The sequence below is a fragment of the Thalia democratica genome, chromosome 4 (assembly GCF_965202585.1).
Source record: "Thalia democratica chromosome 4, ktThaDemo2.hap1.1, whole genome shotgun sequence".
In the NCBI taxonomy this organism is placed as follows: domain Eukaryota; kingdom Metazoa; phylum Chordata; class Thaliacea; order Salpida; family Salpidae; genus Thalia; species Thalia democratica.
This window is the reverse complement of record NC_139168.1, coordinates 44,912,133-44,923,275: the sequence shown is the minus strand read 5'-3', so window position 1 is coordinate 44,923,275 and position 11,143 is coordinate 44,912,133. Positions and strand designations below refer to the sequence as shown.

Genomic DNA, 11,143 nt, shown 5'->3' with positions numbered 1-11,143 from the left:
GCACAGTACTTTTCTTTATTTAACTGATATATGTTTCTCTGTGTAAACAAACTAACACAGTTCAACGGAGTTCCGTAAAATAACAGAAGATAAAGAAGATGAATGTGTTTATTTTTTAACATAAGCCGTAAATATAATACATTATTAATTAAAAGATCAAATATATGTTTAACATTCACATTGTAAAATGGATTAAATCAATAAGCATTAATTAATAAACAATACTATGAAAAGTTATATGTTTATAGATTAATTAAATCGAAAACTGTGGAACTATGTTTATTTGTTTAAATTAGATAAACTTGTGTCAGTTAAATATAGAAAAGTACTGGGAAAACAGTTGTAAAAATAAAACATTTCACTTAAATATAATAAAACACAGATGTTTTTATTTTAAGGTATAAAGAATAAGAAAAATATATCAAACATATTATGTCGCTGAGTCTTAGGTTTAAAACAAGCTAGGCCCTTTGGAAAACTATAAAACAACAAACTTAGTATGTTAAACTCGTGATTACAATATAATCAACATACTGAAAAAGTATTTAAAAAGATAAAAGTAAGACTAATTCAAATTTGAAAAACCTTGTATGATTATTTACTATACATATAACTAAATAAAAAAATTCAATAAAGGTTAATATTTTTTAGTACTTCATATGAAAATTTCGAACAAAATTTTAAATACTTTTACGTAGTATAATCTGAATAAACATATATAATAATTCGTTATTTATGTATATTTGAAATTATTACTTTGAACCATTTTATGGATTATAACTTAATATATATACCATTTTATAATTGGTAAATTTGACGATCATTTTTATTTAATATAAAATAAATAAAAAGTTATTTTTTTTAAACTGTTTGCTAAAACCAATTAAAACTTTATGTCAAGCTTTATTAATAAAATGACCAAAAATAACTTGTTATAAAATAATAAAAACAAAAATTAGCACCCTATGAAAGTTATATTAACTCTTTTTTATATCTAAAACAACTTTTGTACTGCATTAAAAAAATTCTCAGCTTTTATTGAAAATATTTCAAATGTTACGAACTTAAAATATTGATTTGACAAATATTATAAATATCAGTAACAGTGTTACAAAATAACATATACTAAATAAAAAGAAGATGAGCACTCAATTTTCTTTCATTTAAGTTTGCAAACCGACCATCTGTAAACTTTTGTTCCAAAGCAAACTACCGATAGTTTTATTAGTGGCGTGCTTCCAAAGTTCTTCTGATTTGCAATCAACAAAATATCGACCACTCTGCGTAATCACATTATCATCGAGCATAGTATACAAAACTGTCTGCGCTCCATATATTGGCTCTCTGTTAATTTTATTTTTTTGTTAAAAAATCAAACTTAATTTACTATAATTTATATATTTACTAAACTTTACCACAAATGTTAAAAAATTTATAAGGCTTTTAGAAAACTACAAAGCTGTTAAAATTCTGCAAACTTTTAAGTACATACTGTTTGAACAAAAATATTTTAATTGCAGATAATTTTTTCTGGATGTGTATTTTAATTATACTAGGTACTTACAAATTTAACATTGTAATGATGATAAATCTATTTATTAAATAATTAATAGCTTACCATTAGGTTTAAGTTACATATGTTTTGTATCTAATAAAACTATTCTATATATTTAAAGTTATTAATTTAAACTTGTTTTTAGATTAAATCCCAAACTTAGTTAGGATTTTTAATTTAGTGATTTTATATGTATTGTTTAAGTTAGATAAATATGCTATTTTAATAACTGAGTTCTATAATTAATTTTTAGTGTTATCTATATTCCTTTATAACACTTAAGTTTCAACTATGTAGCCGTAAATTTTATTAGTCATGATAACAACAGAAGGTTTAATCAATAAGTTATTAAAACAAAGACTGTCAAACTGTAACATTGGTTAAAAAAGGTTCTATTATAACTTATTGATTCATGCTTTATTGTTTAAACAATAACTAAAATTAATATGTTTTTATTTAAAAAACTTACAGTTAAAACCGTTTCATGAACATTCACTGAACATAAAACAAAGTACAGTGATGAAAATAAAGTAATATAGAGACACAAAATAAATTCTAGAATAGAAAAGATCAAAAAGTAGAATATTTAAAAAAATAACAAAACTACAGGAATTTGATCATTGTTTACAACTGATAATTAATTTAATAAGGCCTAGTATTTTATTTGCAATTTTACTTATTGTTTGTGATTTTTTAGGAAACCGTGTAATGAAAATGTAGTAAAGCCTTATCGTCGTATTATCTTTTAAATTTATTTTTTGAATTCTAGAATTTATTTTGTATCTCTGATCTAATTTTTTTTATAATTTGTATCAATCTACTTTATTTCATGTTTAGTGATTGTTAGTGAACTGTTTTTTTAGTTTTAAATAACTCAATGGTTAAAGAGTCAATGTAAGTTTATGTGAAAACGTTTGAAAATAGTAAATACGTTAAAGTAGAAGAAACTCATTTAGTATTGTGACATAGTTTTTATCTCAAACCTAATAAATGATAACTTATTGTCAAAAAATTGCATACTTTTGAAACTATATGGTGAAACTATATGTATGCTTGCCACAGATCAAGCTGAGAAAAATTTCCTGACTTTTCCTGACTTTTTCTGACTTTTTACCAAAATTTTCCTGACTTTTCTAAATCAAACTCTTAATTTAAATTTATTCTAAAGTACATAATCTAACACTTGAAACTATATAAAGCTTTCAATCTAATTTTAATACAGGTTAAAACAACAGATTTTTTTGCTGAATTCAATCATCAAACTTCCATTACATCACTTGAATCATCTGTGTATGATTGTTGTATTTGCAATAAACAGCTCTATCAGCAAAATACTTATATTATTCATTACCTTATAAACACAGCTTATCTAAAAAAAGACACAATTTTTAAGAATTTCCTAGCATAAATGTATCTAAATAAACGAAACGACATATAACGAACTTTTACAATTTAAACTTTAAATTAATAACGAACCATAATCATCAGTTTGTTACATAAAATACTAAACTAACTGCTTAATTATAAAAAACTCACTTATTTATTTAAACAAAAAACAATTTTATTCTAAAATTATGCTAGATAAACTTTTTTTTATATATCACAGTTTCACTACGGAAGTTTCCTTGCTACAGATCATCAATACTAAAAAGCTTACAAAATCTGCTTCTTCATGTAGAGTACTTGTTCAACATGATAATAGAAAAATTTTGCAGTTTTATAAAGAATATTTTACAAATTTATACCAGATGAAGGCATTGAAAATTAAATAATTTTGTAAATTCTTAGGAAAATTTTGGAATTTTTTTCAGACTTTAAAGCATTTTAAATTAATTTTTACCATTTGAAGGCATTGGAAAATAAGGAACTTTGTAAATTTAAACTGACAAAATCTGACTTTTTAAAAGTTTTATCAAGTTTCCTGACTTTTTTTCAAAACCTCCCATTTTTCCTTACTTTTCCTTACTTTTGTCATTTTTCTAAACTTTTCCTGATTTCCTGACCATGTAACAACCCTGCATTTGTTTTAAATAACATTACTTGGTGTTTTGTAACTTGATATTTACATAAATAGTAACTAACACCTAAGTTTAAATTATAAAGTCATTCAAATGTTTCTAAAATTAAATTTAAATTAGAAAATATTCATGTGCTTAATTATTTTGTATTGTTTTAATTATGTTTTAATTTATTTTTCCACAATAATATTATTGATTAGACATTAAGGTGCTTTTTTCAAATTCAAAATAACTTTTTAAGATTTTTTTAATGTTGAATTTCTATAAGGTTATTAACTGTCGAAAATTGAATTGTCTTGTAACTACATATTATACAAAACTTGTGCATAATTTTTCTAATTTACGTTAATCTTCACAGACTATGTAGAGCTCTTCATATTTTAAGGGCAGTGAAACGTCGTCCGTCAAAGTATTTGTGTACAAAAACAGTTGCTTTAATTCTACGACAAACTTTGCTTTGTTTTGATTTCTATGATTAAAAACCATATTAGGTTACATCTCAATTTTAGTAGGTTAAGACATTTATAACAAAACCAATAACTTATATTTTATGCTGCTTTTATATAGAAATACTGGTTGGTTTAAAAAAGTAGTGTTAAAATAAACATACTTCATTGTCATAAAAATTTAAAACAATACTATAAGAATTTTATTAAATTTAAAAAACCTTATGTACAGAATTTACAAACAATTATTTATTTTTATAGTGTTTCCAATATTTTACAAGCTGTGGCACATTGAAGAAAATAATAGTGCACACTAGACCTTACAGTAAATACTATTTTTATTGTTTAATTGTGTTTGTAAAACTGGTAAAAGAAAATTTAAAAAAACTGTAAAATTAATACAAAATACAGTTGTTCAGAATTTGTTTCAATACTCATCAAAATTTGTCTGAACAGTATTTTATGTGCAAAGGTGTTTACTTTTTTAGAAACAGTGATACAAAATTTGTAGATTTTTCTAATATAACAACATCAATTAGTTGATACCAAAATAAGCTACAGTTTTAAACTAAAACTAAGTTTTTTTTGTTATCATTTTTTAGCTGATTTTCAATAAAATGTTATTTCAATTATAATAACTTCTTTTATAAAAATTAAACTAATTGAAAGACAATATTTTATTCAGTCTAAGGTTTGAATTTGACATAAGACTTTATAAGTATGAAATTTTTGCTTTTTACTTGAAATAAAAAGAAAAATAAAATATATATTTATAACTGTTTGCTAAATATATAGGTTTAATTGTTTGCTAACCCAGTTGAAGTGTGTTGATTCGTTAACACACAGAAATATATGTTGGTACAATAAAGGAAGATTACTGTACAAATTGTTTTTATATATATTTATATAAATTAAATATAGAACAACAAGTTAAAAGCATTTAATAAATTTCTAGTTTTAGCCGCAAATATTATGCAAAAGGGCTAAGTAAATAAGGTTGTGTGTACTTAAGTTCAAAGTCTAGTTTTTCTTTTGGATAACTTTAAAAACTACTTTGATTAAAATTTTCAAAAATGTTTACAATCAGTAAGAATCTAACTACTTATTATATTATTATAGTAATTTGTTTTAAATTCAACTCAAAAAAAAATTTATTTATAAACGTAACTTACTAAACTATACTATACAAAATTTAGAAAATAGTTTGAAATAATTTTATTTAGTTTCTTAAGGCTAAAAAAATATATATTAACAAAAAAATTTCAAAATCCACTAAAAAATTATAAACCAAAGTGCAAGACTCTGAATATGTATTTTATTTATCAGTTAAATCGGTTCAAAATTTTGTACCCACTAAACAATAAAAAAAGTTCAAAAGTTTTTGGATTTTAAAACAAATCGAAAAAAATTGTACACATATAACATTTTCATTTTGTGGTAATTTGATGTAAGGTGAAATATAATTACTTTTATTTTAGAGTTTAATGTTAAAAAAATATTTTTTTATATTACTCTAGTTTTTTACTAATCAACAACGAAATTTTTAAACGATATTTTATTTTTTATTAGTCTATAACAGGGTTTCCTAATCAAAGTAGGTCAGGGGGCGATAAGCTGCAAAGGGGAAAAATGGGGGCCGTGACTAGTAAAAGGACCATAAGTGACGATTTTTAACTTTTTTGCAATCATTAATAATTGCATCCGTTTTTTTTAACACTACTAATATTTAATACCAAAAAAAATATCAAATTCAAAAATAACGAGGTCTAATATTTTCGAAGAAAAACTTGTGGTCTTTGATAACTTTTTCTTGTTCTTATGCTAAGAACGATAACAAGTTTACAATCATTGAGTTTAAAACGTCCAAGTTTAAAAAGATCGAGTTTAATATGATCAAGTTGGATATAATCGAGTTTAATATGATAGAGTTTAATATGATCGAAATTAAAATGTTTTAGTTTAATATGATCAAGTTTAAAATGATTGCCAGTAAAAAATAAAAGTAATCCATTTTATTACAACGCTGTTAAAGTTGGTAAAGTCTTGTTTATATACTAATAACGTCTCTAACATGGCAATGTTGCAACATCAGTGTAGTTAGTACACGTAATGGAGTTTATAAATAAATGTAACTCCATTTTGTAAATTATTTAACGGAATTTAGTTTTTACACAGCAAGCACTTATTTTTGATTTGAATCTTAATTTAAAATACAGAACAATATTTTACTTGTATAACGAAGACGAAAATAAAAAAATAGTGATCATAACTAAGCAAAGCAGTTATTCGTTTATTTTTAAAGTCGTTTAACAAAATACTTAATAAGTTTTTCAGAGTACATTAAAGAACTACCTGTCATTGTTTATTGAGTTGTAAATTCTCATATAAAAGGTAAAAAAAAATGCTTTAAACTATATAACTAAGTGACAGCGATTTTTTAATTAAAGAATTCATAAATAAAAACTAGTGTTAACATTTGTTTTTTGCTTTTTTTTAGGACATAAACAGTTTGGTCTTTATGTCTAAAACTAAAATAAACGACTAAATCATGTATCAAATATAATTGTTTAAACTATTACTTTTTTAACAAGAAAATATATATCTACTTCTTACTTTGAAGTACTATGTATTTAATAAAAAAGAATAATGTTAAATAATATTTTTACAATCTGTTGTTCTTTATATATGATTACCTTAGTTTTAAGTACAACTCAAATAAATAAAAACTAACTAAAGTATTTTAAAACTAATTAATAAAGTAAGCTTTATAAAAAAACTTTAAAAACTGACCTGAGAAAAGGATATGTTATTGCTTTGTAAAGAAAGTCTGGTAGTTTGAAAATATTGTTTCCAATATCTGATGCAATAATTCCTAAAAAATATTCTTTGTATTTATTTTTTTATTTTTTTATAATATTCAAAGCATAATCATTTTAAACTTTTATTAAATAAGTATTAAAGTTAAGTTGAAAACTACCAGGATGAATAGCAAAAGAAGTAATGTTATAGTCTTTAAGTCTTGTGTGCAATTCACTGGTGAAATAAATGTTAGCTAATTTTGAGTCTGCATAAGCTTTAAAGTTCTCTATTAAACCTTGTGGATCATAATGCAGTTCGTCCCAATTTAAAGTTCCAAATCTTTAACAATTTAATTTAAAATCTTAGTTATAAACATGAACTGTATTCTAATATTTAAAAGCTGTTTCAAATTAAAAGTATATACGCATAAAGTGTATCAATAATGCGTTAAGTAGAATTAAAAAGTACTTGATAGTCAAATTCAAAAAAAGCTTTTGACTTTCTTAAATAATCAAACAGTTTAATTTATAATATGACATTACTATAAATGTTCTGGATAGTTCATTCACATGCTAAAGATAGTTATATAACTTTATTATAATATAATAAAATAATAAAACTTTTACGCTAACCACACATTTAAGTGTCTCTAGTTTAGTAGAAGTATACAACTAAATTTTTAGCTACAATCTTTGCTTAAGAACAGAAAATAACAACTTATATTTACTTATACATGAGAGAAGATAGATTTATAATTCGAACAGGGCGGTTATGAGATTGCAGCTTCATTTTATCAAGAAGCAGAGAAGTAAGTAAAAAATGACCTAAATGGTTTACCGTGAAAACTCGACTGTAACCATGCTTTGTAAGTCCCTGCATGAACATTGATCCTATATAATTTAAATTCGAGTTTTTAGTTTTAGAAAAATTTTATTGTTAAAAAATATAGCAATTATTAGCAAGTTGTATCCAAATTGCATAAGTTATCATGAATAAAACTTTTGATAATTCTAAATTAGAATATCCGATTTGGAAAATAATTCATTTTAAATGACACATGGATAATGATTTTTTACCACAGTTGAAAGACATTAATGAGTCATTTGAGGAATTATAGTTTAAACCTTAAGTTTAGTTGCCAGCAGTAACTAACATACTTGCTAAACAGTTCATAACAAACATAGCTTTACACAGTTATATCTTTGGCATTAGGATTCTCCATAGGATAACTTTTTAAGTTGGTTAATATATATAGGTTCAAAAAGATACAAAAATTTTAATGTACCAAAGGTTTAATCTAAGACTTTTTGCTTATATAGACAATAAATGTTTTACTGAATAAAAATAGTTTACTGAATTATTAATGTTTTATTTTGCAAAAATATTTTTCTTTTACTATTTATAGTTTATATCTTATCTATCACTGAAAACTTGTCAACAATTAAAAAATTAGCTATTGATATCTTAATAAATAAAGATATAAAAAAAATTATTATCTAAGTTTTTCTTTTAGTAGTACTATTTTTTAAATGTTATATAAAACAAAAACAAAAATACACAACAAAAATTTTATTCACAGCAACTAATGAAAAATTTATATTTTATTCTTTATTTGATTAATTATAAAATATATAAATTAAAATTTTTAAGTATTGCATAAAAAAAACTATAAAAAAATGAAGAATTAGATTCAGAATTCAAACAAGTTAGCTTAATAGATATATTACAAAAAACATATACAAATTAAAACAATATAAAAATACAATAAAGCATGCATATTTTTTTACTTAGTTAGCAAAAACGTATACTAAAAGTATCAACTAGTGTTATCTAAAGCAAACTAATACTGTGTGTTAAGTAAATGTTAAGCTTTGTTTTCAACAAGTAAAATAACAAAAATAAATTTTTACAGGGTTGCCACTCTTCCAGACAAAAAAACTGCCCTGAGATTTTTTTTCAAATCCTTAAAAATTGTTCATTTTTATTCTTAATAATTAAAAGGAAGGTTGTATGTGTATGCTTCTGCATTAGATGTTTTTTAAACTTATGAGAAATACTGTTTTCAAAGATTAGCAACACTAGTCTTTACTAATTTCATTGTTTACTGAAAACAAGTGTTTATAACTAAAACTTTATCTATGAATTAAGAACGTATAAATCAACATAACTTTACTATATAAATAAATGAAATTATAATGTATAACAAAACTTTTCAATGCATATAGCTAAACTTCTCTGTCTCTAAACTATTTCTGCATAACCTAACTTCAAATTATGAAAAATATATATTTTAGATTTAAATCAAAAACTACAATGTTATTTCTAAGAACAATAAAGAGCTAGCCGCAACACTAAAAAAAAATTTAAAAAGCATTTTAAAATCAATAAAAATAATATTCTTGAACAAAATTTGGTATATAAAATAAAAAATACTGAAACTTAATCAACTAAATCCCATTCTAGATCTAGAATTAAATCTGCTCTGAGATTTTTTTTAAATCTTATAACTATCCTGAGATTTTTATAAAAAATCAAAACTGCCTTGAGTCATCCTGAGTTTAAAAAAATCAAAATATCTTGAGTTACCCTGAGTCTCCCTGAGAACTTTAAAATACCCTGAATTTTCCTGAGTACCATGAGATAGTGGCAATACTGTTTTAAAATAAATGATGCAGTAACTTTACTATTGAAAAAATCAACATCAACATATTTTTAAAACAATTTTATAATTTTCAAAATACTATAAAAAAAATTAATTTTCCATTATTGCATTTATCTTAAATCATTATTAATAAAGCAATTTCTATTAAAAAATGTTAACCTGCATTATTTATTAAAAAGTCTATATTAGTTTTGTTGTTTTTTAAAATGTTAGCAAAGTCTTGAACAGAATCGAAATCTTCTAAGTCTAGTTTCAATACTTGTATCTGAAATACATAACAAACAGTAACTGGTATTGTATTTATATGGTATTTATAAAAATATTTAAAAAAACAAACATTTTTATTTCCAGTTAAAGTTTCAATTTCTTGTTTGACAGCTACAGATTTTTGTAAATTTCGTGAGGCAATGATTAAATTTGCTTTTCTTTTTGCTATTTCAATAGCTGTAACTCTTCCAATTCCTGAGTTTCCTCCTAAATTTATCATATACGTTCATTGTAAAAAAAATATGTTTAATTATGAATATAACTAAAAATATAACTTACAGATTAGCTTTAGGTTAAAAAAAAAATATTAAATGGTGATATTTTTCAAATATAAAAGTTTATTCACTTAATTACTTAAATTATTGAGCATTTTACAGTTTTTTTATTCATTTTATTTTCAGACTGCAAAACATCTACACTATACATTTATTATTTTTAGATTAAAGTCTTAAATATATTTGTAAATAAGATTTTCAAGTAATTTAGTAGCAATTTAAATAGCTCTTTTTTTATAGATAAATTTCAAAAGGTTTTACTTGTCAATTTTTTTGAAAAAGTTTTGAAAACAAGGAATATGATCAACTCATAAATTTTCAAATTAATTATGCTATATCAGAATGTTAAGTTCAAACTCATAAGAAACTGAAATTTATCTAATGATTAAATCCTTTAATTAAATAACTGGCTCGTAGTTTGTATTCAAAGCTTTCATATAAAAGTTTAATGTTATTTAAAAAAAAAAATTGGAACCCCTCCCTCCCCTCTATGCCCTTAGAGGTAGAAAAACATCAATATATCTCTTCCTCTACAAGGATAAATGCTTTTTGATGGTAAAGCAATTAAGTTACATCATGTGTAATTCTATCTGATAATAAATAAAACAGTTTTATATTTTTATACTTTAAAAGTACTCAAAATTAAATAACACAACTATAATCTACAATAAGTAACTAGCGATTTCTCCTTAACATTTTATTTATTACAATTACATTACACCAATTAATTCTAAATAATGCAAACAAACACATGTAAAAAACAATAAAAATTCTTACCTGTAATCACCACTGTTTTTCCTTTTAAAGATTTTTTACTCCCATAAATTGGTCCAGATATTATGAAACATTGCCAGTAATATGCTGATAAAGACACAATACATAATACAATTAGTTTAAATATCATTTCTTATGTACAGGTCAATTACAGAATTTCAAATTTTACTACAATGAAATGAAAAGAATAAAAGTTTTCCCTAAAACAAATAATTTTTAAGTAGTAAACCAACAATTAGATTGCTATCTGCAGTAGTACTGCTCAAATTTGATTGAATATATAGGAGACTTCTGTTTATAAGTTTAGTTAGTTTTATGGTTCTCATAAAATAATTAAAAATAGTAGT

At 23.1% G+C, this 11,143-nt stretch overlaps 1 protein-coding gene across 1 annotated transcript; it reads right to left on the bottom strand.

The window, feature by feature from the left end:
• Positions 1-922: 922 nt before the first annotated feature.
• Positions 923-10,926, bottom strand: LOC145834208 (retinol dehydrogenase 12-like). Its single transcript, XM_082941585.1, has 7 exons — positions 10,800-10,926; positions 9,818-9,954; positions 9,640-9,745; positions 7,546-7,708; positions 6,997-7,157; positions 6,810-6,891; positions 923-1,344 (listed from the first exon to the last, which is right to left on the bottom strand). The coding sequence occupies exons 1-7, from the start codon at positions 10,924-10,926 to the stop codon at positions 1,164-1,166; spliced, it is 957 nt and encodes a 318-aa protein (XP_082797711.1). The 3' UTR covers positions 923-1,163.
• Between the last annotated feature and the right edge of the window lie 217 nt (positions 10,927-11,143).

Bases quoted from the DNA above. Each gene is read 5' to 3' on its own strand.
- LOC145834208 (XM_082941585.1), bottom strand. From the start codon at position 10,926: ATGATATTTAAACTAATTGTATTATGTATTGTGTCTTTATCAGCATAT. The intron at 9,746-9,817 runs GTTTGTTTTTTT...TATGTATTTCAG, and splicing joins CTTTAACTGGAAATAAAAAT to ATACAAGTATTGAAACTAGA. The intron at 7,158-7,545 runs GTAAATATAAGT...AAATTGTTAAAG, and splicing joins CTATCTTCTCTCATGTATAA to ATTTGGAACTTTAAATTGGG.